General features: G+C 40.4%; 2 protein-coding genes across 3 annotated transcripts in view; one reads left to right on the top strand and one right to left on the bottom strand.

Moving 5' to 3' along the window:
- CHD1 (chromodomain helicase DNA binding protein 1) overlaps positions 1–3,763 on the bottom strand; it is a 74,667-nt gene extending 70,904 nt beyond the window's left edge. For both annotated transcript variants that reach the window (XM_045808344.2, XM_045808345.2), the window contains exons 1-2: positions 3,626–3,763; positions 1,354–1,549 (exon numbers count right to left, since the gene is read on the bottom strand). In XM_045808344.2, coding sequence (XP_045664300.2) covers positions 1,354–1,406 — 53 coding nt within the window. In that variant the 5' untranslated portion in view covers positions 1,407–1,549; positions 3,626–3,763. The remainder of the gene's footprint in view (positions 1–1,353; positions 1,550–3,625) is intronic.
- LOC123799308 (uncharacterized) lies at positions 1,650–27,758 on the top strand. Its single transcript, XM_087861915.1, has 5 exons — positions 1,650–1,663; positions 3,015–7,685; positions 8,222–8,320; positions 26,500–26,705; positions 27,636–27,758. The coding sequence occupies exons 1-2, from the start codon at positions 1,650–1,652 to the stop codon at positions 3,715–3,717; spliced, it is 717 nt and encodes a 238-aa protein (XP_087718041.1). The 3' UTR covers positions 3,718–7,685; positions 8,222–8,320; positions 26,500–26,705; positions 27,636–27,758.
- The last annotated feature ends 1 nt before the right edge of the window (position 27,759 follows it).

Below are 27,759 nucleotides of genomic sequence, written 5' to 3'. Positions count from 1 at the left end.
AATAATGCTGCCTTCCATAATTGCTCCTTTCTCTCTATGATGTTCTTGTTATCCAGTCTGCCTGTGAAAGCTGATAAACTAAAGTATACCGAGCATGACCAGAATAGACCAAGTTTCAAATCACTTACTAACTACACTGCTTCCTTTTCTATCCAACATTTTTTCTGAATCCCTCCCAACTGCCAAAACTTTCCTGTTTCTTGCTCATCACATTTCTCTACCACTGTAATTAATGTTCCAGTTATATAGTATCCTATGGTACATAAGACATGATGCTAACTATAATAAGCAAATATTGAGCGCTCATTTTATCAGGAACTATTTTAAGCACTTTACACATAACACCTATTTTCAACTTTAAAGAAGATAAATACTATAATTGCTATTCTATAAAAGTAAAAAGTCAAAACCTCAGAGGTGAAGTAATTTGCCCTAATTTACACAACTAATAAAAAGTGGAACTGGGAAAAGTAATCAGGCAGTCTGACTCTGATGCTCACAATCCTGATCTCTACTGATAAATGTATATAACTACATGGATTCCATCAAAGTGCAGGTAACTCGAAATTTGCGGGCTACAGAAGAATTTAAAGAATCTTTGTATATGAAGAGGTTTCTTACACATTAAAATAACTTAATTTGGCTTATTCCCATTAACTATTTTCTTTGGAAAGACATGGCCCAAGTAACTCATTCATATATAATTAAAACTCAAATTTAAAAAGAAAATCGGGGGGAAAAAAGGGTTGCAGCAATATTTTAACAAATGTCCAGATCAGCATTGTCCAAAAGAACTCTGTAGTGATAGAAATGTTTTCTATCTGCACCACACATCATGGTAGCCATTAATCACATGTGGCTTTCAGCACTTGAAATGCATCAAGTGTGACTGAGTAATTGCATTTTGAATATTTTGTAATTTTAAATAGTTTAAATAGTCACGTGTCGCTAGTGGCTACTTTACTGGACAAGAAAGGTACAGAAGACAAAAATGTCAGCAAAAAGGTGAGTAAAGAACTTCTTATTGCCTTTATTTGGAGAGTGCACTGTCAAAGCAATTTAAAGGTCTCTTTTTACTTGCTCTAGTTTCAATAACTGACCCAAACAATATAAACCTCCAAAGAGATTTAAGTCACCTAAACTTTCTATATTTAAATTCACTTTTGTGTATCTTAGTGGAACAAGAGAAAAACTGTATTATCAATAAAACTTCATGTATCAGAAACTTTTTACTGTTTGGATAACTAAGAGGAAGAATCTCATCTGAAAACTCTGCCCCCTACTAGGAAAACTAAAGAGTCATGCAAGTTTTATGTTCTCTTCATAATAAATATTTGATAATAAAATGCTTACCTTGATTCTCCACTACTGTTTCTAACACTTTCTTCATCACTGTGTCCATTCATTGTAAATATCAAGAAGTTTTAAAATAAAATATAAATCTTCCCAGTTTAAACGATGAATACAAATACGAACTCCTTAAACATCAAAAATTCACAGATGAATTTTCTCCAACATTCACAGGCTTTCTGGGCCCTTTTTGATTCACCTAAAAAAAATATATTGAGAAAGTAAGAAAATTTCCTATAGAGGAAAGAATAAGTCTATTTAGAACTTTTACAAATCTACCTAGGGCAATTAAATTAGAGATGCGAAGGAAGGGGTAAGGATCTTTCACTGAAAATACTTAGGCTTCTATTAACTACGTTCCTGACTACCTAATAGAATGTAGCACCACTGTTTATTTTTGACAGAAGAAATTAAAATATTTGTGGAGTGATAAAACTTTTAGACTGACGGCAACGGTGCATCAATACACATATATACACATCATAGATAAATAAATAACTAAAGCAAAGTGGTAGTATGTAACATATATACATCCCAAGAACAGAAAATGAAGTCTTATTAGATACTTGGTCAAACAAATGAAGGGGGAAAAACATTACCTTTAATCAAGCACTAATTCCTATTACCAAGAACTTCACATACCTGAGTGAAGGAAAGTTTTGAAAATGCTCACATGAGAACAGAATAAAAGTGTATTGTATAATTTCAGCGAAAAATGTATAGATCAAAACAAATGTGTTCTTTCACAGGTAAACCGAGAGTGGAGTGATAAAATTTAAATAGTATTTATCCAGTTTGGACTTGCAAGGTTCCATTAAAAAAAAAAAAGGCAATAGAATATATACTAGGATTAATTAAGAAATAGGCTTGGGGTAGAAATCATGAGCCAAGACACAGCATTTCCACCTTTCAAGATTTCAGCCCAACACTGGAGAGTCACCTACAAGCCATCCACGAATAAACAAAGGAGATCTCTGGCAGGGGAGGGAGAGGAAGAAGCGGGGGAAGGAGACGTCAGATCCTTCCCCAGCCAGAAAGTACCGAGACAGGCGACTGAGAGCAGAGCTGTCCGCCGATCTCAGCAAAGAGAATTTACTCCTACGATTATTTCCACTCCACAAAAAAGAGGGGGAAAATACGCTGTTGCCAACCCAATCATAGTTAACTCTGCATCTTGATCAGGATTTTAATTCTCCAGAGACTACAGTCCAGTAGCCGCCCCGCAAGAAATGGTCATCCAAAAAGTAACTATTCCACGCAACATTTATTCTTAACGTTAAATATTAATTCCCATTAGTCAAAGAGCTTTACTGTTAAACGATTATGTCTTTAAGACTCTAGGAACTCTAACAAACCGCCTCTGTTACCCAAAGTCTCTCTTCGTCGAGAAAGTTCACAACTCTTTTCGTTCTTTCCTTTTCACTCCTTTCGCCCCTCAAAATGGCTTTCTCCGTGCACCGTAACTTCCTTTTCCCCCTCATCTTCCTTCTCCGAGTAAGTCCTCTCTCTGAGATCCTTCTCACAACCTTAACTTCTGAAGCTCCAGGCAAACGCAGCTCTCTCCTTTCACGCGTCCTAACAATGACTCTTCCCTAAGTCGCTAAACCTCTTTGAATCTTCCTTCTCTGCGCCCGTCTTTTAACAGTTGTTTCTCTCCTTCTAAGTTTTCGAAGCGGTACTCGAAAGGAGGTTGGAAACCTTCCTCCTCCCTCATCCGTACTTTGCAGCTTCGCTCCAATCAGCCTCCCAAGCGGACGCAAACCACCCCCTTCCAACCCCGTCCCTCTCTGGGCCTTCATCCCGGTCCCAGGGTCTCTCTTCCCGCCTCAAACTTCCCGCAGACCCGCCCCGCGCCCTCCCGGGCTCGCCCGGGCCGCCGCCCCCTCCCCCTCCCCCTCCCCGCCGCTCCCCACGTGCTGGGAGTCCGGGTCGCGGCGGGACCAAAGCACCCGGCAAGTGCTCGCCGCTCGAGCCTCGCCGCTCTCCCCTCGCGGGCCGGCCAGCTCCAAGCCGAGGAGGCCGGGGCTCGACCGCCCAGCTGCCCGCCCGTCCGGCGCAAGGATGCGCTCCTCGGCGCCGGCCTGCGCTCGCCACTCACACGCCCCCTGTGCACCGAGCCCGTCAGCCACTGCCGGCCCTCACAGAGCCGCCCTGGCCTTCGCCCGGCGCTCGGCCGCTGGGCCGCCGCCCGGGCACCGCGCCGCCCCCGCCCTCCGCCTGGCCGGCTCTCGTCCTCCCCGCCACATCCTGACCCGCCCGCCGTCCCCTTTCTTACCGGCGGGCGTGCAGGCTTCGCGGGGCGGAGGGAGCCGACTCGGATCGGCGGCCTCCCCCGCGGCCGGGCCCGCGGTCTCTGCCGCCAAGTGAGTCCTCGGGCTCCGGGCGTCTCGGGGTAAGCAGGAGTCCGTGAGAAGGAGGGGGAAGGGGAAGGACGCGGAGGGGAAGGGGAAGCCCCGGGCCGCGGCACCAATGCGCGATCCCCTGCGGAGCGGATCCAACAATCAATTCATTATTGAAGCACCAACGGCGAAGGTAGCAGAAGCGAGAAGTAACGAGCCGTCGTCGTCGCCGCGGCCACGCGCGCGCTCCCGCTCCCGCCGCTTATCGGCTCCCGGCAGCCGCCATGACGCCGAGAGAGCGAGCGCAACCGTCTCCGTCGTAGCCGCCTCCGCCGCCGCCACCACCGAGGTCGCCGTCGCCTCCGCCTCCCGCGCGACGTAAGCTCCTCTGCTCACTCCCCTTCCCCACTGGGCGCGAGGCGGGCCGGCGGGCGAACGGGCGCGCGTACGCCGAACACCTCCGGCTAGCGCGGGGGCGGTGGGAGGGGCTACGTTGTGGAGTCGTGGGGTGTAGAAGGAAAGCTATTGGTTCTGAGGCGGGCGAAGAGTGAGTGCGCGCACGCGCATGTATGGGAGCGCGCACGCTGACCGCGCGGAGGCCGCAGGACTCTGGCCACGGTCGTGGGCCGCTGATCCTTGCTCGGGCGCCCTCTCTTAGAGGCCGGGAATTGAATTCCGGGAAGTGGGAGCTGCAGGCTCGCTCCGTGCGGGTATGGACGCTACTGTCACTCGGAACGATTACGCAAGGACGTCGCGGCGGAGAGACTGAGAAGCTACGGGGGGAAGAAGGGTGGTGGGGAAACGCTAAAAACGACGTTGGGGCTCGGGGTGCCGCGGGAGGGCCAAGTTGGATAAGCCGAGGGAGCAGGGTCTTGCGTGGAGTCTGGTTGCGAGGCCTCGAACCATACCTCCCTCGGCCCAGTCTGAACGCCTGTCCGGAGGGGTGGGGAGGAGGCTGTGCGTCACACCAGGCAGCCTGGGAACCCAACTGTTGGGCAACTGTGGTCACCTCCCGCCACCTCCTACGCTTAGGCTCCCTCGGGGGTCTGATGCCCCGAACGGGCGGGGCTCCTGAGGAGACGCAGAAAAATAGAGACCGAGTTGTTGACGTCCTGTGACACTTCTTGATTCATTTATGGGTAGCCCTTGCCTGATTCAGTAAAAAGTTTTATTGCCTTTCTAAGTCCCTTCCTGGAGGGCGGGGTGGAGGGTGAGGTGACGACTCGCAACAGAAAAGCAACTCCGGGACGTTAGTAACTGTGTCAGTTTAACCTGCTGCAATTTAGTTGACGGTTTTTTTCATAACTGTAACTGCGGGCCTCAGTTACAACCCTTTATAAGTGTCGAAGGAAACACCTTTCAAGCATGGTGGTGGTGTCCTGCTTCACTCTTTTTGAAAGCATTTTTAAATCAAAATTCTTTCATACTTTTTTTTTTCCAGTCCATTGATCAGTCTAGACTCACTCGAGGTTAATGATAAAAACTCTCTAATCCTATTCGCCAGTGATTGGATTTGGTGCAAAGGTCCACCTTCCAAACCAAATAAGTTTAATGTGGTAGCTGCATTCCCAAAATAATTCTTTTCGTCTGTGGGAAATACTCATGTTTTAGTCCACCAGCTGTTGAAACAGTTTGGTTTAAAGCCTTCAGAAAGATCTCAAAACATAATTCCAAATATTTCATTGTATGGAAGGGCATATTCACCCATTGGAAGTAGGGAAACAAACAAGTACACTTGTTTACTTGTCTACTCAGAAAAAAAAATGTTTATCATGAAGTAGTAAGACAAAATGTAGCACTACCATAATTTGTAAAATGATCTGTGCTCACCCCTTTTTTTTTCTTTTCTTTTTTCCTAGTTATTAAATAGCTGTAATGCTGGGTTGTGAAGAATAAGATCATAACAAATATCCATTTTTGAAGTCCCTAAAAGTAGGAACTAACTGCTAGTTTTTAATGTTATGCTTTGAAAATGCGATAAAGGTGCCTTAACAGTAGAGGCTTCCTGTGCCTCAGACTAATTTCTTTACTGGATTACTAGAGTGGTAAGTAAAAGGAAAAAGCCCCAGAAAAACAGTAACCATTTCAGATAAAGAACTTTGTAATCAGGAGAATGATTTGGATAATAAAGACTTGAATTGTATCTGTACTACATTTTATCATTATCTTACAAAAAAGAATTATATGAATTATATGTTTTCTGAAAGCACACCACAAACCTTTCTAAACTATGCCATTTGGATGTGATACACTCTATAGACACTTTTTTTTAAAATAAGTCTTAATAAATTTGTAACAAAATATTGAACCTTGGAGATTTGTATTTCTGGTAATATCATAATAAACTTTATGACTCCACAGAATTTTAGAATTACTGTTGAGAATGTGGAGAAATACAAGGTAAGTGGAAAATGGGAACAATCTTACCAGTTAAGTTTTTTAAAAGTTATTTGATGAATAAGGCAAGAGTATTTTTTTTTACCATTTGTTATCTGCACAGTTAAATTTTTAGTTTCACTTTGTTTGAACAAGCTCTGTCCTTATCTCTATCTGTTGGTACTAAAAACAATAGACAGTTGATAGTCTCAGCACATGACTAACAAAAATCCTTGAAAATTAATGTCAACCAGGAAGTCTTTATGATTTCCCATTTGAGAAATTTCATATTCTTTGGAAAGCATATTACTTTTACAAACTTTAGGACAGCACTTTGTGGGTCCTTGATTCTGATATGCTCTGCTAGGACTATTTACTGATGGGTATCCATAGGCGGAGATAGATTGAGAACTACTTATCCAGAATTGTGAGATGTTCAACATAAAGACAATGAAAACTCTTGCTTATCTCACGAATGTTTTAGATGCCAAGATAGGACTTTAATTCCATAATTATGTTCTTGTTGCCTAGAGGATTTGTGTATGAGAAACTGCTAAAACAATCAGAACTGTATTAAAATAGCCTAGAATCTAAACCTATGTCATCATCCCCCAGATCTTTGCCAAACAGAGGAATAGCTTTCCAAATACACTTAAATTTACAAAGTCCTTTATAAATAGAACCCATGAAATTCTAAGTCACCTTATAGTGAAAATTTACATTTTTTATTTTTTTAATCATTTAAATTATATGACAGCTGTGGTTCCCACTGTTGGTCTGGGGGCAGGAGTCAGTAACTGAGGAAATTTTTTCCTAACTGTACATGCTGGATACTCCCATTCCTGTCCTCTTCTGATATGCAGAATTTCTAGGTTCTATATAGTGTTCAGAAATTTAATCTGGATTTTTCAGATATCCACCAACAGTTCATTCACTTTGCTTATAGCCATTGTATATGGGGATTTTTACTGATAAATTCTTGAATCACAAGTTAAATTTCAAATGGAAAGTTCTTAGAGGTGATACTAAGAGGCACCTATATAAAATCTAACCATTGAACTGTATATAAAGATACTACTTTCTCTAATTTCAAAGTTAAGTACACCCATAGAGTAAGAAAAGTAAGAAAAGTAAGTTTAGCTAATATCAAATTGGTGCATTAATGCTGTATTATTCCTCTCCTGCAGATCCTTTAGTTACTGTTCATTTTACCTCGTGTATGTCGTCTTCACCCTTTCTTAATCTCCACTATTTTATTTATGTAGGCCCCAGTTTCTCTACATGTTTCGCTCTAGCTCACCCTGTGGCTTCCTTCAGACTTGAAATCTAATGAAATCACTCCCCTGCTTTACATATTTTTAAATATACTACAAATTTGCATTTATAATATAGTAATTATTTAGTCTTCTCACAATCTGACCCCAGCGTTGCCTCCCATCATCCTAGGAGACACGTGACACTCTAGCCACACATTTTTTCACGTCATTAGAAATTTACCTTTAATTGTAAATGGATATAGTCCATTTATCTTACGAAGTCTTTTACAGGTTTTTAAGTAAATCATCAAGGATTGTTGAGTGTCCTGATGCAGTTGTACAGACAACTTATGAGACATGTCAGGTAGGTCTCCACCTCCCTTTTACGACATCAAATTGTATTCTGTAAGTGCAGCATGTCTTGTATTGTAATAAAGCATTTGTTTCCATACTACACTGTGACCTCCTTAAGTGGAGACACTCTGTGTCCCCAGTGCACTTATCATTGACATTTATTCAATAAATTGCATACCAGACATTTCTGCTAGCATGGGGGGTGATTGTGGGGGATTATAATAGAGCAAAACCAGATAATTTCAAGAGTTAAAGTTTAATAGAAGAAACCATCATACTGTAAGATTGTAACTGAGAAAAATGGAATGAAGAATCAATCATGAGAATTCATAATGGAGAGCCCTAGTCAGAAGAGTCTTCAGGGGCGCCTGGGTGGCTCAGTCAGTTCAGTGTCTGACTCTTGGTTTTGCCTCAGTTCATGATCTCATGTGTCCTGGGATCAAGTCCTCTATCGGGCTCCGCACTCAGTGCAGAGTCTACTAAAGATTCTCTCTTCCTCTCCCCCTCCCACTCATGTGTTCTCTCACTTGTTTTCTGTCTCTCTAGAATCTTAAAAAAAAAAGTCTCCAGAGGAAGTGACATGAATGGAGAACTGAAGAATTAAGATGGAGTAGATAAGCAAAAGAGAAGTAAAGAGCTTTCCAGGTAAAAAAATAAGATGGGCAAAAATTCTGGGCCAGAGAGATGAGGTCACCTTACAGTCCAGTTTGCCAAGGATAGGTATTTTTTTATTTTCAAAAGTGTTCTGGTTTGTACTACAAGGAGCAAAGTACGCTGGAGCAGACAGAACTGAGGAAGATGAAGCTGCATAGGAGCCAGGCTATTCAAGGCCCAAAGCCAGGTAAAGAGGTGGGTTTGGGGTACCTTGATGGCTCAGTCAGTTAAGTGCCCCAACTCTTGATTTCAGCTCAGGTGATGATTTCAGGGTTGTAAGATCGGGCTCCATGCTGGGCATCGATCCTGCTTAGGATTCTCTCTCTTCCTCTGCCCCTCCCCATTCTCCCTCTCTAAAAAAATAATAAAAATTGAGTGGGTTCTTTTCTTGGAACAAAGGGAAACCTTTGAAGGATTTTAAACTGTGATAATGAAGGATTTGCAAATTGGAAAATTTACTCTAGCCTTAAAAAATTAGTGGCATGTCAAAGAGAAAACAGTATTCTTAAGTGAGTTAGGCTAAAAGATAAATAGCTTGATGGACCAGGGTAGTGTTAAGGAAGAGAGAGTAGTTTTGGAAGGAACTGTCCACAGGACTTGTTGATGCAATTGGATTCAGGATTAGAAGGAGGAGGGAAGCTGTACATACAATGGAATGGAATGGAACTGAATGGTAATAGCATTCACTTCAGTGGTAATATATTTGGAGATGGGTAGGTGTAAAGATCATAAATTTGGGACTTACTGAATTTCTGATACCTTTGAGTCATCTGAGGGTTTTTGGTATAGAAGTCTGGAGCTGAGAAGGGAGATCTGGACTGAATAAAAACTGTTAAGTGTGTGGGGAGAAATTAAAGTCTTGAGTGTACATTAAATAAACTTGGAAGACAGCCTAGGACTATGCAGTCGAGAACGTCAATTAATTTTTGGCTAGATGGAGGAAGATGAGCTGGGTAAGGAGTTGCAGATGTCAGGGGTGTTGTGCAATGGATAACAAAGGCATAAGTACTTGAAGGAGTGGTGAATAGTGTATAACACTACTGAGAATCATGGGAAATAAGGTTGGCATATCCATTGGATTTAGTAACATGAGCATCTGTTACCTTAGGACTATTTTGTTGGAATAATAGGGCCAGAAGTCAGATTGGAATGGAATGTGATAAATGAAATTGAATCATTGAGTCTAAAATCATTGACTTTGACTTGGGAGGGAATGTGAATTGTTCTGTTTGCTTTTTGGGGAGAGGGTTGTGGATTTTTATTTGTTTAGGTGAAAGAGTTCAGATGTCTCAAATACAATGAGAAATGTCCTTTTTAGAGAGGCTGATTAGAGAAGAGTTAGCAATAATTAGCTGGGAGGATTAAAGATAGCTAGAAGGATTAACAATCCTTCAGAAAAGGAAATACATTAAAAGTCTGATTTGGGGAAAAAAATTTTTTTTTTCAATTAGGAGCTAAACACTAGATACTACTGTTTATAGTTATGGGCTCCAGGTGGGCATTTGGTGTGATTTGAGAGTTTCTGTGAGCCTTCTATTCCCCAAATTTATGTATGCCTCATATTCTACTAATGTTTGAAAAATTGTTGGTAGAAATCTATTTTAAAGCAAATACTGCCGGAAAGAGTAATATGTTAAGAAGTTCACAACTGTGCCAAAATTTAGAATTAAATTTTGGGTAGATTTGCAATAAAAATATTCAAGCCCTGACTCAAGAGATTACATTCCATTGTTTTAAGGTGGGGCCTTGGCTTGTGCATTCTTTAAAAGCTCACCTTTTTTTAAAGATGATTCTATAGTACTGGAAGACTATGGACATCATTGTATTAATACTGCATCAACTCAAAACAGTTTAGATGAAGTGTGGAGAGTCCAGGACGCTTATTTTTGATAATAGTGGTTATTAATGGGGCAAGGAGAGATTTTGCCTCACAGGTGAAATTTGGCAATATCTGAAAACATTTTTGGTTGTCACAATGAATGGCAGGTGCTGCTGACATATAAGGGGTAGAGGCCAGGGGTACTGCTAAAGATCCTACAATGTACGGGACAGCCCCAACAACAAAGACTTATCTGGCCCCAAATGACAATAGTGCCATTCTTTAGAAACCCTGCTTTAAAGGATGGCAAGCTAAGTAGTATTTTTTAGTGAAATCTTAATGGGTAGGGTTGTGGCTTGGTAAGGGTGCTAGTGAAGGAGGATCTACTGTACCCAACAACTTAGCCTAAACTCAGCCTTGCTTATAATTAGCAACAAAAGAACCTCAAACCACATTTGCAGAACAAAGAAATATAACTGGCACAATAGACTGATTATGTTATTTTCCTTGTTTAAAAGAAAATATAGTGTAATTGAAACTCTTCTTATTGCTGGTGGAAGTGTAAATTGGTTTGGAAAATTGATGGTAGTATCCATTATAGCTGAACTTATGCCTACCCTATATCAGCAATTTCTATCATAATAAATTAATGCAGGTCTCATTATTCGAAAGTTCATTGCAGTTTGGTTCGTTATGGCCTCAAACTGGAATAAACTGAAGTATATCCAATGAAATACTACCCATCAATTAAAAAGAATAGATTGCTACACACAATAACACGGTTAGATCTGACAGGTATTGTGTCGAGTGAAATAGAAGAATTCATACTGTATAATTCCATTTATATAAAATTTAAGAACAAAAAACCCAATTTGTAATGGTGAAAGGATAGTAACCTCTCAGGGTATGAGTATTAGATGAGGCATAAATGATGACATGTTGGAAATGTCCTTCCAAATCTTCATCTGGCTGGTTGTATGAGTGTATACATATGAAAAAGTTTGAACTGAACATTTCAATTTTGTTGACTTTACTTTGTATATGTTATATCTCCATTTCTTAAAGATTAGGGAAAGAAAATGGGAAACCTAATTTTGAACTACTTGAAGTCTTTTGTCTCAAGTGCTTGATCAAATACAAGGTTAGCTACCTAATAGATTCACATCTTAAACAACTGCAATGCATTGTTTAGTGAAAATAAATTTTGAATTTGGAGTCAGATCTGGTTTTGAACCATAGTTTCATCCATTTTTATGACATTGGTAAAGTCACTAATTATATTGGTATTTTTGTTACTATGGAAGAACAGAAGATTGATGAGTTAAGAGAAGTATAGAAAAATCCACTTTGGGGGTGCCTGAGTGGCTCAGACGGTTAAGCATCTGCCTTCTGCTCAGGTCATGATCTCCAGGTCCTGGGATCCAGCTCCATGTCGAGCACCACGTCGTGGAGCTCCACAGCAAGTGGAGAATCCGAGTTGTGTTGCAGAATAAGAATGATCTCACATTACTATGTCACTCAGTGTTCTAAGTGTTTTCATTTTGTGAGGTTGGTACTATTATACCCACTTTACAGGTAAGGAAGCTCAGAAGCTTGACTAAAGTAAATATGTATTGAAGCTAAAATAAAACTCAGACTGTCTGACTCCAGAGTCTGCTTTCATGAAACAGTGCTGACATATCAGACACAGCTGTAAGAGCTGCCTTGGTTCCCCATAGGTTTCCATTTCTTGATCTCAGTCTCTTGAGAAGGTTGAGTTTGCTTCCTATCTTTGAATTATTTATCATAATTTATCCTTCTAATAAAATTTCATGTCTTTGCTTAAGCTAGCTTACGTGGATTTCTGCCAATTGTAACTGGGAGAGTATTTCTTCAGTTTGTGAATGGGATTGAAAATAACAAACCTCAGAGAAACGGAAGCTGGCTGAATCAAGGTGGAATAGCAAGCAATAAAGACTTTCCTGCCCTAAAATGGGAACTTGTTAGCTTTTGTTACACAACTGTGAATCTTTTACCCAGGCTTTCTCCAATAGTACCTTAGAACTCAGAGTATATACACACTGAGGTAACGCATCACAGAATTTTCTAGCTACATATATAAAAAAAAAAAAAAAATCATGTATCGGTTACTATATGTAGAGTTTTTTTAAAGTACTTTAGAAAAGAGAAGTTCTAAACAAAATTCCCAGATGAAAGTCAGTTGCACCAAATTTGGCCATTTATGCCAAATTCAGCAGATTTGACAATTATTGGAAGCCAATTTGCCTTTGGTCTGAGAATATATAAACAGATCAAGAAATTAGTCAAGAGAGGGGTGCCTGGGTGGCTCAGTTGGTTAAGCATTCCCCTCTTGATTTCAGCTCAGGTCATGATCTCAGGGTTGTAAGATTGAGCCCTGCTGCGCATGAAGTCCGCCTAAGATTCTCTCTTTCCCTCTCCCTTAGCCCCTCCCCACCAAAAAAGAAATTAGTCAAGGGGTTTATTGAATTGCAACTTTTTTTTCTTTGCCACCTTGCTTCTAACACTGAAGTTTTTACATTTACATTCCAGAAAGTGAAATTTTAGTTATAGCAATAGGACTCTCAAGAGGCGGCAAATGATATTAAGGTATTCCAATTTCTCAGTTCCCTCCAAAACATTTTTCACTGCCCATCCCTTCACAAAAGTGTGACGATCCTTTGCGTTGTCTATCAATAGCTACTAAGATTGGAATGCACTATGTGTCTGGGAATATTACTAATGGCAAACTCTAAGCTGCTGTGCACACTTTTTCTTGTTTGCTTTGAGGCTAAAGCAGAAAACAATGAGGATGGACAGAGTCCCAGCTGTTGCTAAGAAACAGAAGTTCAGAAGAATTGATAACTTAAGGAGAAACCTGATCCACTAAGTTCTTCAGCATTAGCTAAATACAAAATAAATATCCCTAAAAGAAAATTGGCAGGCAGTCCTCCACAATAAAGCATTTCATGTCATAAACCCCAAGATAGACTCAGAGCACAGACTATCTCAACCCTCAAGCACCTCATTCTCAAGTACAAAAGAATCTGCACCAGCCAGCAGTGGGTACCCTTGCCCCAAATGAAGAACCTTAGTGTCCTTTGTCAGGAGTGGCCCTGGAAGACTAAAACAGAATCTAAATTGAGTGCAGCCAGATTTCCTAATAACTGACTAGGAAGTGGGTCCATTAGCTCATGCCTTATAAGATTTCAAGGGCCTATTATTTACTATCCCATTCCTGCTGAATATAATATATAATTTAGTTGAACTAGTTGAATTTATATTTAATCCACATATTGCAGAATTAATTCAAGTATTTCTTGGATGCTTTTTATATGCCTATCCTTGGGGTAGGGGCATGGAAAACATGTTAAGATGGACAAAGGGTTTTCTTACTTGGAGTTGCCATTCTACTTTAGGGGAGGGAAACGAGAGGTCATTAAAGAAATAAGGTTACAAGGATGGGTTCTGCAGGGGAAAGGTGAGGTAATGTCAGAAAGTAAAAAGGAAACAAATGGAAAGAGCAGTGGAGTGGTCAGAGAAGGCTTCTTCGAGCTGTAACTGGTAGAATGAGGTCATGCCTATTATAGGAAGAACCATGGGAAGAGCAGGAAGGAGAACAAGTGCAAAGACGCTGAGGTAAGAAGGGGTTTGTTACATGTGAAGAACCGAGGGAGGCAAGTGTAGCTGAAGCATAGTGTGTGAGAAGTTAAATTGATATTGGACTCAAAAAAACATTTAAGGAACCTCCTTTGATCCAGAGACTTGTGGTCTATGGAAAGCATAGGGGTTTAATTCCAAACACAAGCAGATATTATTGAAAGGTTTTACACCAAAGAATAGCATCATCTGATTTACTTTCTAAAAGATTGTTGTAGCTGCTATGTAGAAAATAGATAATCGTAGCAAAAGTGAAGTGGCTCTCTCTAGCTCTCCACTTAAAAAGCTATTCTAATATATAATAGCTGTTAGAATTAGAGGAGTAGCTTTGAAATGTAGAGAAGATAGAATTAAGATTAATTTAGGATGTAAGAGTGACAACATTTGAGTTGAGCCCCTCATTTGCTCTACATTAGTATCTAAATATATCAATAAATAGCAAACAAGTATATTGTTTGGAAATGTGGAGATAAATATCAAAGAGCTAGAAATGTTGAAGGTATTTGAGAGTGAAGAGGGCTGGGAGAGGGAAATGCTGGGTTTTTTTCCATAAACATTCAATATAATTTTTAAATAAAAATTGTGTGTGTGTAAAATCTTTGCTGTGAAAACGTTAGAGAGGTGTGTGGTAATAGATGGAGTAAGTCAATGAAGCATTTCTCTTTAGTTGAAAATGCTGATGTATGTTGGTAGACTGGCATGAATAATAAGCAGAGAATGAAAATTTGATGTGTAGTAGACAAATGTAATAACTGAAGAAGCAAAACTGAGAAGAAGAGAAAACATAGGTGTCAAGAGTTACAGTTGCCCCCGGTAGGGAAAATGATACTATTTCAATTTTAACAGAAAAGAAGGCTGAGAAGGCGAGTACAGATGCAGAGAGGTTTGTATATCTGTCGGAATGGAAATGAAGTAAATCCTCTCTGATGGTTTCTGTATGCACAATGAACTACCTATGGAGTAGGATCACCAGGTGAAAATGAGGAGAGTGAAGGAGTTTGGGGTAACAGGAAAAAAATACATTTCTACCTCAGAGAATGTAAAGATGAACTTTGTAAGGAAGCATAGTAGGACTGCCGGGTTGGCTTGGGTGTTCGTTTGTGGTCTGTGGTCATGAATTTATCGAGAAATGAGTCAGCTAATTGTATTATTTCTTTGTTAAGTGGCTTGAGTCTGCACAAAGAACCAAATAATTGAATTCAAGCAGGTTTGAGATTTTGTGAAATGAGTTCAACAGAGAGAGATGGGAGTCAAGGCACTCGACTGCGCTTCAAAAGGAATGATTATATGATGAAATATGAAATCCAAGCTGGGTAAATGTGGGAGTGAATACAGATAATTAACAAGCAGTGGGAGTGGAGGAGGGTATCAATGGACTGGAGGTCTGCAAGAAGCTAGAGACTTACTGCCAAGCTAACATGAGCTGGACAGAGAGGAGGTGGTGGACCGAATAGGATGTTCAAAATTGCTATTTCCCTGGTGGCACCATTATCGTTTCTTATGTGGCCAGGGTTAGTCCAAGATATGAATTGAGGTTGGTGATGGTGTTTGGAGATGATGAAGGTTAAAGAATTAAGTCTTTTCCAGTTCCATGGTAAGAAGCTTGGAAGTCTCCACTCTATGCTAGCAGACTGTAAAATCAGCAACTCTTCTTAGATCAGTAAGAGAAGGGACAACACAGGGCAGACCTCTGCCCCCAAGATTGGCGAGACAAGCGAATACACAGAGTCATGATTTACCTGAACAGAGACGAGCAGAAACCACTGTGGGAACAAGACCAGATTAGGAAAATCCGAACTCTAATTGATGAATTTCTGGAGGCTTTGTGTAGACAACTCTGGGAGTTAAAAAACTTCAGGGGACCCAGTCATAGAGGGGTCCCCCAAATATTGTGCGATTTACCTCCAAGAGCTTGACTAGGTTCCCACAATAAATATGCTACACAAATCCTCTTGTGCTTTCTGCAGTGGGGAAGGGGAAGGAACCATTCAGAATATTCGAGACCATTCTGTTCTTCTGAACAAAGCTTGCCCTCAGGAGAAACTTGTTAGCCTGCGCCTAACCTACTGGGCTTGTATTTTCAAAGCCTAATCGAAGTAGGGGGAGGGAAATATCCAACTCCTGCCCAGTCTAGTTATCCTGTCCCACCTCAGGGGGACAGAAAAAACTGAGCAACACTTGTGCGGTTCACAGCCCAGAGGCATGGGCTCACTAAATGATTGAAATCTAATCGCAGGACTATAGAATGCTTCTCCTCCACCAACACCTCCACACATCACTACAGGCCCATTTGCAGCAATTCCTTTTATCCAATACATTATGTCCACCTATCAAGGAAAAATATTTCCAGGTATATCAAGAGGCAAAAAACCACAATTTGAAGAGACAGAGTAAGCATCAGAACCAGACCTGGCAGAGTTGTTGGGAATTATTAGTCAAGGAGTTTAAAACAACGATGATTAATATAGTCTGAACAATAATGGATAAAGTAGCAGCATGCAAGAACAGATGGGCAATGTAAGCTGAGAGATGGAAATCCTAAGAAAGAAGCAAAAAAATATGCTACAGATTAAAAAACAAAAACACTGTAACAGAAAAGAACTAAGAGACTATGCTATTGGATGGGTCATCTACATGTATTTTCGAAGTCACTGAGAATGACCATGTGTAGTCTTGGAAAGGAGACATATGCTAGTAAACCAGAAAATAAAGTTGTCAATAAATAAAAGAATGACTAGAAGTGGACAGCTGTGAGGACCTTGACCAGTGATCAAGCTGATCACATCAGCTTCAAAGGAGCTTATATTCTTGGAGTCAAGAAGGACACGCCCCAGATCCTGACCCTGAGATTCACTATACAGGGGCAAAGAGAGTCCAGTTGAAAAGACTATAGTTGAGCCATTATTAATTTAAGACAGCCTAGACTCATTTAATGCTAAGAATATAGGTCCTAATTTGATAAGGACACATTCTATTCAACAACTACATGTGAAACATCTATGTACTGTGCGATTTGTTTTAGATGTTTGAGATACAACAAGAAAGCCAAGTCTCAGCATTTTCTTGGAATTTATATTCCTGTGTCGGGAGCTAGAAAGTAATCATGTTATATCTGGTAGTGGTAAATGCTATGAAGAAAAAATACGTATTTTAAGAGGGATAGACAGTGATGGGGATGGTATTTTAAACAAGGTCACAGAGAGCTTTTCTGATAAGGTCATAGACATATGAGCCAAAAACGGAATAAAGTGAAGAAGAGAGGCTTGCAGATATTTCGCAGGGGCAGGGGCATTCTATGTAGAAGGAAGAGTGAGGACAAAAGCCATAAGGCCAGAGGGTACTTATTATGTTTATGACACAGCAAGGAATCTAAGTTCAGTGGAGTGAGCACTCACGTACTAATTATTTGTTTGTTTATACTAATTTTTGTATTAACACTGAGGAAGTAAAAAAGCTCATTTAGCTAGAAGCTTCTCCATCTCTTTTCATATTTTAAATTCTCCATAGAAGTATTTAGAGATTTGGCATCACATAATGCATAAATGCTTTATTTTTAAAAAATTAAAAATCAGTTTGATTTTATGGTTTCTTAATATTAGTTATGATTGTGGATCACCTGTTTTTTTCCTGTTATGAGTTAAGATCACTTTAATTAGAGGAATGTAAGCAAAACTTACATTTTATATATGTCACTAAGAAAACTTCCAGAGGAGATGGTAAGTGAGCCTACATGATTCATCTTAAATAAATAAGAGAAATAAGTACAAGTACTTTGTCTAAATTTGATGTTCTATGGGTCTTAGTAGTTAAATGAACATCTGGTCATTAATAAATAAAGCTGATTGAACATTTTCAAAACAATTCAAGCTTCTTAAAAAAACAACAACATAGGAAGAGGAGTGCAGTCTAGTAGAACTGCTATGAGGAAGAGTGTGGCAGCCAGTATCCTGCTGATTTTTATACTTCCATTTTGGCTCCATCCCCCATGCCCCCTCCTAAATCAACTCTTAACAAAGAATCCAGAGGGTGTCTTTAAAAACATAAGGCAAATCCTATTGCTCCACTGTTTCACACCCTTCCAGAGGAATCCAGCCTTCTTTCCATGGTCTTCTCAGAGCCTGTATGACCTGACTTCAGTCTAGCTCTGCAGTCTTACCCCATCATTCTCCCCCCCACTCATTCCGTCCCAGTCACTTGGCCTCCTTTCTGTCCGCAAGCCTGCCAAATTCTTTTCCACTCCCAGGCTTTCACTCTGGTTGTTTCTAGGCCTGGAATGCTTCTCTCAGCTCTTCTCATACAGGCTGTTCATCATCCTTTAGGTCTCAGGTCAGATGTCACTTCCTCAGAGAGGCCCTCTAAACAGCACTCTATAACGAAGCTTTCCTGAGTTACTTTTTCTAGTTCTCTTGTTTATTTTCCTCATAAAAATAGCGATTAGGATTTACATTTACCTCATTTTCCTTGTCTTACTTGCCTATTGTTTTCTCCCCTACTAGAAGGTAAGCTTCCTGGTAAACTGATAGGATGAAACATTTGGAAAAGTTTAGGGATATATTGAAAGTAAATTTTGTAGGATTTTTTAAAAGCAATTAAAAATTACAGGTAAAACATAAACATTCTACAGAAAGGTAATAAAATTATAGTACCCTGTTGCCATCTTTTTCATGGTTATCATGAAGTTAAATATGATTTAACTAAATATGGTGATGTAATTCTCTTGGAGTGGCAGGTGTGGACGTGATATGTGTGCTAAATGCCTATAGTGGAAGTTGGCATTGTTTGTATAACAACCATTCCACCTTTTCCCATGTAGACCACTTTAGAGATCGGCCTGATTAAATTGATTAGTGTAATCTGATTGCCTTTGCCAGTCTAATAAATCTGTGGATGGGCAGTTCTGAGCCAATAAATCCATGGCATTCCCGAAGTTATAGGAAATGGCTCAGGAATGAACATATGACCCAATTTGTAGTAAAGATGTATAAGGGATTTGTCTAGATATTCAGAAAAAGAGATTATTCTAATGTGAAAAATCTGAGAATGAACCTCTCTTTTCCTTTGGACGTCAGCTGTGTTAGTGTGAAACCAGGAAGTGCTACAGCTCCTTTCCCCCACAGGAGAGGCAGTCGAAGGATGGGGACATCATTCCAAGGATAATAGAACTGAGGGAACCACAGAGAAATGGAGCTAGTGCCACTGAATGAAGTTGACTCGGGTTCACAATAAACTCTCAGCTTCCGATTGTGGAAATCAGCACAGTTCTTATTTCTTAAATGAGGTGAGATTGGCATTACTAGAAGTTGAGGCATTCTACCTGACAAAATCCTATTTCTCTTAACAACAAGTGAAGAGACATTATCTAAAATATGTAAATGAAGAAATAGCTTTCAATATATATTATTTTTTTAAAAAGATTTTATTTATTTGTTTGACAGAGAGAACACAAGCAGGGGGAGCGGGGGTAGAAGGAGAAGGAGAAGCAGGCTCCCGCTGAGCAGGGAGCCGGATATGGGGCTCGATCCCAGCACTTGGGATCATGACCTGAGCCTAACGCAGACGCTTAACCAACTGGGCCACCCAGGTGCCCCTCAATATATATTATTTAGAAAAATAGAGTTCGCTAACAGAAGAAACTGCCTTAATTACCTGAGAAGTGTTTACCTCAGAGCCCAGAGATGAAGAGAAATGAGGCATAGGCTATTCTTTTTAGTTGTTAGTCCGTCAAAACAATTTGATTTGCTAACCATGTACTTTAATTATTTAGACTTTTTCAAAAAGAACCAATGAAGTTTAGAATTTTAAATTGAGTCCATTTAAAAAAATGATTTCTTTAATTACTATTTAATATGGGCAATTTAAAAAGCAAAGTATTTGGTGTTCTAGATGTAGATAGTGGTAATAGAGGAGTGGGGTACATAGAATGAACGTAGGAAGGAAGTCAGGGTCTTAAAGGATAAGAAGTTTGAAGTTTCATCTTTTTTTAAATTTATTTGAGAGAGAGAACATGGCGGGGGGGGGGGCGGTAAGGGCCAGAGGGAGAGGGAGAAGCAGACGCCCCGCTGAGCAGGGAGTGGGACCCAGGCTTGATCCCAGGACCCCGAGATCACGACATGAGCAGACACTTAACCAACTGAGCCACCCAGTGTCCCTCGTCTTTTTTTTTTTAAAGTGCCCAGTGGGTAATATCTAAAATGTATGTACTATGTTACACAGGTATTGAACAACCAAAAAAAGTACTGAATGCTTGTTTGTTAAGATAGATTTCTTAATACAAAATGGACATTTCATACGTATGGTTGTCATAGCCCCTTTCTGAGCAGTTAAGAACATTGGCTTTTCTTTTTCTTAGATTGATATTGATAGTATGCTTTCTGTAAAAATATTATGGCCCCATGTTCCACTTGTAAAATCTTTTTCTGTTTCAATGTGAAGCAAATTTACTGCTCCCCAGTAGATTTTCACAGTGCTCTCGTGTTCACTCTGCATAAAATTCTAGATAAATATTTGATACTTTCCTCCCCTTACTACAAATTCACTTTGCATCTTTTCTCATCCAGATTTCAAATGTCATCTGACATATATTTCAGTGGAGTGTTTCAGTATCTTCCACAACCACTTAATTTTTATATAGGATAAATAGTTGGAGACACATCAAGTAATTTTTTCACTACAGAAGAATGCCCATGTGAGAGGAAAGTAGTGGCTGAAATCCAGCCTGTGTCCACTTGCCATGTACTCTAGAATTTGCTGTCAGCAAGAAAGGGCACATTTTATAATTCACACACACAAAGTTTCTATACGTACTGTCGGTGACCACGGTTGGAGAGGGAAACAAAAACAGCAATAGGAGAGGATTATAGACTATATAATCATTTTCAGCAAAGACTTTTGGAACATTCTCTGAGTGATAGGCCCTGAGATCACCAAACTGAGGTAATCAGTGGGCCCAGAATGAATAGGGGGATCACAGGTCTGTTGAGTACCCCAGTTCGTATATTTTTTCCCATTGTCTCATTTGATTAGTGTCCCTTTTTGGTCTTAAGTATGGACCAGTATGGATAGTAAATTATGCAGTCACCGTAAAAAAGAAGGGAAAATTCATTATAGACTGAGTGCTCACAGGAGGGTTGGTGGGGGAAGGAGCACAAGGTGGAAATATGACTGAAAACATAGGGTCTCTGAGATGGTGAAAGGACACAACACTTTTAAGGAGTTTATTTGTCTTGAGAGCAGTGAGAACTAATGATGGTTTGGGAGCTGGGAAATGATAAGATCAGGTCTGCTTAGTGTTGGAAAGATCTAACATACATTTCCCTACCACTGCCTTTCCTCCCCACCCCCTCCCACCATACACACATACATGGGACTAGGAAGAAGGAGAGGAGAATCATGTCCTTTCTGAGTATAAACACCCTCATAACTGAGCTCCACTTAATCTTCAACGAACTATAACTCCTTGGAATGAAGAACCCACCCTCTCCATTCCTGTAAAACACACTGACTGCTGTCATAGGCGCGCTTAACTTTTAAATGCTTTTATGTGGTAATCTACTCTAGTGCAACATACATTTCTGCTTCTGGAAGTTGAATTGCACATTTTAAATTATGTATTTGTTCTTTTAAGCCTGTTAATGCTAGTTGTACTCATTGTTGCAGTTATGTAATTTAAAAAATTACATAAACTGATGAACTAAGAAGGCAAACTAATTTCTATGAAAATTTTATGAAATGATTTTGAAAACTGAAAGTCAACTGGCTAAGAATATTCGGCTGTAAAAAAAAAAGTAAAATAACAAAAATCCAGAAGATTCTGTGCTCAGTTTGCTTTATTATATGCTGTGTAACTGAAGCCACATTAATATGCTCTCTTAAAGAGATAGGCCAAGTCTTGCCTATAGTCAAAGCTACTACTTGGTTGGGCTTCCAGTAGTATATGATCATTCCCCAGGATTCATCCAGGTTTTGCAGGGGGCAGACAAATGATAGGGGCCTAGGATAGGGACCATGTATTAGGGTTCTCCAGAGGAACCGACTAATAGGATATATATGAAAAGAGATTTATTGTAAGGAATTGGCTCATTCTTAAGAGACTAAGCAGTCCCAAGATCTGCATTTAACAAGCTGGAGACCTAGTAGAGCTAATGATACAGTTCCAGCCCTAGTCCAAAGCCCTGAGAACCGGGAGGGCTGATGGTGGTGTAAGTTCCAGTCTGAGTCTGAATCCAAAGGCAGGAGAAGACTGATGTCCTAACTCTGAGACAGGCAGAGGGAGAAAATTCTCCCTTACTTAGCCTTATTTGTTCTATTCAGGCCTTCAATAGATTGGATGAGTCCCACCCTCACTGGGGAGGACGATGGGCTCAGTCCACGTATTCAAATGTAAATTTGAATGCAGAAACACTCTTACAGACACACCCAGAATGTTTAACCAAATACCTGGGCACCTTGTGGCCCAGTGAAGTTGACACATAAGATTAACTCTCACAGACCATCACCCAGCCATCCTTGTGATCTTTAAAAGTGGCCCTCATCTCCACCATCCCTACCCAAAATATGATATATTGTTTTGTTGTTGTTGTTTGGTCAGAAGTAGACTGGGTATTAGTTTCCAAGACTTCTATTTAGTCTTCCCCACTGTAACAGCTTTTACTTACGAGCTAAAACCCAATATGGGGATTACTCCAACTGCCAAGTATGTCAATCACAATTATAACCTTTAAGGATTGAAGAAATGAGCACTAGTTGTTTCCATGGACCCAGTGTACTCACCGTGAGTCTGAATTTGTCCAGGCCTACATTTATTCCCGGCCTTTATATATTCCTACTCTTAATGGGTAGGTCAAGATAATACTCTCAGTCTCTAAGTATCAATGTCAACTCACTCCCCGTGTCTCATTTTCCCTGAAATTTCCCTGGATATTTCTTTTTCCTCAGTGTTCAGTCACCTGAGAAAATGGCCTAGATCCCTTTGCGAGAGGGCCTAGGAGAATCATTATAATATATATTTGCCATAGTGCTGTGGAGTCCTTTCCGATAGGACCTGACTACCTACCTCTCTAGTCAACAGCTTCTGGTCTGAAAATTAGCTCTGTTCTGGAACCTGGGCAAGGAATCGTGACACTTTTTACTATAGTGACCATGCTCGGTCTCCTCATTCATTCTTCCTTCCTTTGATTACATATATTAGGCAGTATCCTTGTTGCCTGCCCATCAGTTTTTTTCTCCTAGGGACACTTAGTTCTAGAAAACATCTCCACAACTCTTTCCAGGTTGAACTCCGTTGGCCATCATTCTGATTTTTTGGTCAGTAGGATAATTTTGATTATACTAACCTCTGATATTAAGTTCTGTCTTCTGGATCTACTATGCATCTGGGCCATCATTCCCATTGTTATTAACAAGCCAAGGTCTATGAGGCTTACCTACAGTAAGTTCTGGGCTTTAGAGGTGAGCTGTCCCTGAACTTCTTCATGAGAGTGGTACCTCTCTTACCAGGGCATTCCCATTGGTTTTGGTGAATGGTATATCCTCCGGCCCCTCTCATGGAACATAATCTTCAATGTGGGCTTCTGGCCTCACATAATATACCTACTTCTCTGATCTTTTAAATCTTTCCCTCCACTGTCTGCCATGGCAATTCAGGCATTTCAGCATCTCTCAGCATAGACCATTACTTTCTCCAGACTTCCAGGAAGCATCCTAGCAGGAGATTTGAACCATCCCCTGGGACCCTGCCAGCATGTGAAATCCCATATCCCAAGAATGCCACCAGGTCAATAAGCTTACCCTTATCTACTCTTATGTTCTAGCTCTCTTGATCAAGCACTCTGAAAATCTGCCCAAACAGTCCCCTGTTTCCTGTCAGTATATGCTGAGTAGTTCTTGCTGCTTCTTTGGGATATAGATCAAGCCTGGCATATTCTCATGTGGATTATGCTGTGTCTTAACCCTAGTTATTGGTGTGGCAGCCATGGGAGAAGATGGGCCAAGTTTCTTAGAGAGCACTCTTTTGTTCAGAAGCACTCCCTGTAGTGAGTTTCTGCCTGGGGGAGTGCTAGATTGGGGGTTTTTTCTTTCTTTTTTTTTTTTTTTTAGAAGATTTTATTTATTTGACAAAGAGAGACAGCACAAGGAGGGGGAGCGGCAAGCTCCCCACTGAGCAAGGAGCCTGATGCAGGACTTGATCCCAGGACCCTGATATCATGACCTGAGCCAAAGGCAGACACTTAACTAGCTTAACTGCTTAACCAACTGAGCCACCCAGGAGTCCCAGGAGTGCTAGCTTTTAATCAGAAAGGGGGGCAACTTCTGTAGGCTCTGAGTGTTCATGAGAGTCTCTCAGGAACCAGAATCTTTGGGGGCATCCATGCAGCTGTCCATATCCCGTGTGTCAGGGTCCTGAATTTTCCAACAAGTTACCTACCTACTTACCCTTGGCTTCAATTGTTTTTAAAGCTTCTTGATCGATTAAGCTTTGAGTTTGGTGTTCAAGCTTTTTCTGTTTTCTCAGGCCAGGAGCCAAGGGTGTCTTTGGAAGTCACTAGGGAAGTAGCGAGTTTTCACTTGGTTAACTACTCTCTGGTTTTCATTAACCTTCTGTAGGCCTCAGTGCAACTTAATAATAGCCAGCTAATAATAGCTTGTATCTATTGTTCATACACGTACACACACTTTTGAATTGCCTGCATTTTTGCCCCTGCCATGGCATTCCTCTGCTTCAGAATAATCTCCCTAGTGACAACTGGTGAATGTTTTCATAACTGGGCCACCACATGGTACCAGACTATCCACGCCCCAGATACCACATGTAGTGAAGTTCTTTGACAGTGGGACAGTTCTGATCGTTTCCCAAACCCCATCTTACTGATTTCTCAGACTACTCCTTTTATCCAGTGTCTCACTTGGGGTGTTCCAAGAAACAGAAGATGGCATGAAGTTAGTTGTACAGGAAGTCTACTGGAAAAAAGATGTAGGGGAGAAAGCAGGATTGGGAAAGAAAAGTTTCAGATGATGGTACAAATCTGACAAGAGCTCAGCCAACACAATGTGGAGCTCTAGAGCAAATATTGCCTGTTGGGGAAATCCTGCATTGGGCAGAAATGGCTGGGCCCTAGTACCATTGCATGCTCAGTCATTGGCTGAGGGCTGCCAAGAAGAGGTTGCCTCAGTTGGAATGCTGTATCAAAACTTGAAAATGCTGCAGGTAGAGGCAGTTACCTTAATGGCATTAATTGCAGCTGAATTGCAAGTTCTATCTTGAAAGGAGATAGAAATAGTGCACTTCCATGGCTGTCCTGCTGATCTAGCCTGGAAAGGCTTTGGGGTGCCGGTAACGAGCAGCCGAAGAACTCGATCAAGGGGATGGGAAGGAAGGCTGAAACATGGAGGGCTGATTGAAAGCTGCTGAAGAAGCAATTATAGCACTACATCTCCCCAAGTCTGTAACATTAGGCAAAGTCCAACTGCAAAGTGGAGTTTTACTGGAACACAGTTATGCCCATCTGTTTACATGCTGCCCATGGCTGCTTTCTTGCTACAATGCAAGAGCTGAGCAAATCGAAAATATTTACTACCTAGTACTGTATGGAAAAGTTTGCTGACTTCCGATCTCTTAAGGTTATTTACATCTATATATTTCTATGGTAGAAATAATAAAAAATGGTGTGCCGTGGCATATCCCTTCACAAATCTGCATTCAGAGAAATCACACTGGTAGCTTGAAATTGGCTCTGGTGGGAGAATTTTTACCATAGAAATAAGCAAATGCTGCAATTCAGGGCTTTACCTTTTTGGAGAGCTGCTTGCTAAACACTGACCAGCAGCATTTATTGCTTCATGGTAAGTGCTGTGGACTGAATTGTGTCTTCCCAAAATACTTACGTTGAGGTCTTAAGTCCCCGTCCCTCAGAATGTGACTGCATTTGGAGATAAGGTTTTGAAAGAGGTAATGAAGCTAATCCAATATGACTGGTATCTTCATAAATAGGAAATTTGGAAACAGGTACAAAAGGAAGACCATGTGACGAGTCAGGGGAAAAAATAGTCATGAACAAGCCAAGGGGAGAGGCTTCAGGAGAAATCAATCCTGCTGACACCTTGATCTTGGGCTATTATCTAAGCCACGTTCTGTGGTGCTTTGTTTGGGAAAACTAATATTGTAAGTAACTCAAAGTGTCAAAGTTTACAGAGGAACATTTATTGAAATGATTTTCAAAGAGCATTGATCTCTTGAGTGGCTGCACCCCACTCTTTTTACCACCAAATTCACCCCAGGTGCCAGATCAGCCTTTTGTACTCCTGGTCCCTTAGGAAATAAATGCTGTATTATTGGTAGTACTATATTAGTACTAGAGTGTGTATTTGAGTAGACTATTAGGCAAAACATCTTTATGACTCCTTTAGGCATAGACTTTAAAACCTTTAAAAGTACTTTTAAAAATTGAGTGTTCGTGGGAAGATGCTAATCTATTTTCAATTCAGATTAATACTACAGAAACTATAGTCAGAAATCTGGTTTTTTTAATGTAGATTTGCATTCAGTTAGTAAATAAAATCATCTACCCATGTGTATTTCTTTCTTTCTTTCTTTCTTTCTTTCTTTCTTTCTTTCTTTCTTTCTTTCTTTCTTTCTTTCTTTCTTTCTTTCTTTCTTTCTTTCTTTCTTTTTTAAAGATTTTGTTTATTTATTTGACAGAGATAGAGACAGCCAGCAAGAGAGGGAACACAAGCAGGGGGAGTGGGAGAGGAAGAAGCAGGCTCATAACGGAGGAGCCTGATGTGGGACTCGATCCCAGAACGCTGGGATCACGCCCTGAGCTGAAGGCAGACGCTTAACGACTGAGCCACCCAGGCGCCCCTCATGTGTATTTCTTTTCTACAGTTTTAGGACCTAAATATGAGGTCAGTAAATAAAAAATGTTTTCCTTTTAGACTTTCAAATATGCACGATATATTTTTAAAGTTCTGTTAGCATGAAAAAGGAACAATTCCTAAAACACACCACTTACTAAGAAACCTCTTAAGTGTTTCAGTGGTGTTGAGCAGTTTTCTATGCAGAATATTTACACTGTGTGCAGTAATACGTGCATACCTCCTCTTCAGCCATTTCCAAAATGTTATGTTTTATAAGTTTTTATTTTAATTCCAGTTGACATACAGTGTTTCAGGTGTACAATATAGTAATTTAATACTTCCATTCATCACCCTAGGGTCATCACAAGTGCATTCCTAATCCCTATTACCTATTTAACCCCTCTCCCCACCCATCTCCCTTCTAGTTGCCATCAATCTGTTCTCTATAGTTGAGAATCTGTTTCTTGGTTTGCTTCTCTGTCTCTCTTTTATTCCCCCTTTATTCGTTTGTTTTGTTTCTTAAATTCCTGAAATCATATAGTATTAGTCTTCCTCTGACTGACTTATTTCACTTAGCATAATACCCTCTAGCTCTATTGACATTGTTGCAAATGGCAAGATTTCATTCTTTTTTATGGCTGAGTAATATTCCATTGTGTACATACAACATCTTCTTTATCCATTCATCAGTCGATGGACAGTGGGGCTGTTTCCATAGTTTGCTCATTGTAGATAGTGCTGCTATAAATATTGGGGTACATGTATCCCTTTGAATTAGTATTTTTGTATACTTTGTATAAATATCTAGTAGAGCAATTGTTAGATCGTGGGGTAGTTCCATTTTAACTTTTTGAGGAATCTTGATACTGTTTTCCACAGTGGCTGCACCAGTTTGCATTCCCACCAACAGTGTGAGAGGGTTCCCCTTTTTTCTGTATCCCCACCAATACCTGTTATTTCTTCTGTTGTTGTTTTTAGGGATTCTCACAGATGTGAGGTGGTATCTCATTGTAGTTTTCATGTGCATTTCCCTGATGACGCATGATGTTGAGCATCTTTTCACGTGTCCATTGGCCGTCTGGATGTCTTCTTCGGAAAAAGG

This window comes from Ursus americanus, chromosome 5, assembly GCF_024610735.1.
Source record: "Ursus americanus isolate L20-20 chromosome 5, mUrsAme1.1.p, whole genome shotgun sequence".
Lineage (NCBI taxonomy): Eukaryota > Metazoa > Chordata > Mammalia > Carnivora > Ursidae > Ursus > Ursus americanus.
The sequence above is the reverse complement of the archived record's forward strand: the minus strand, read 5'-3'. Positions and strand labels throughout refer to the sequence as shown.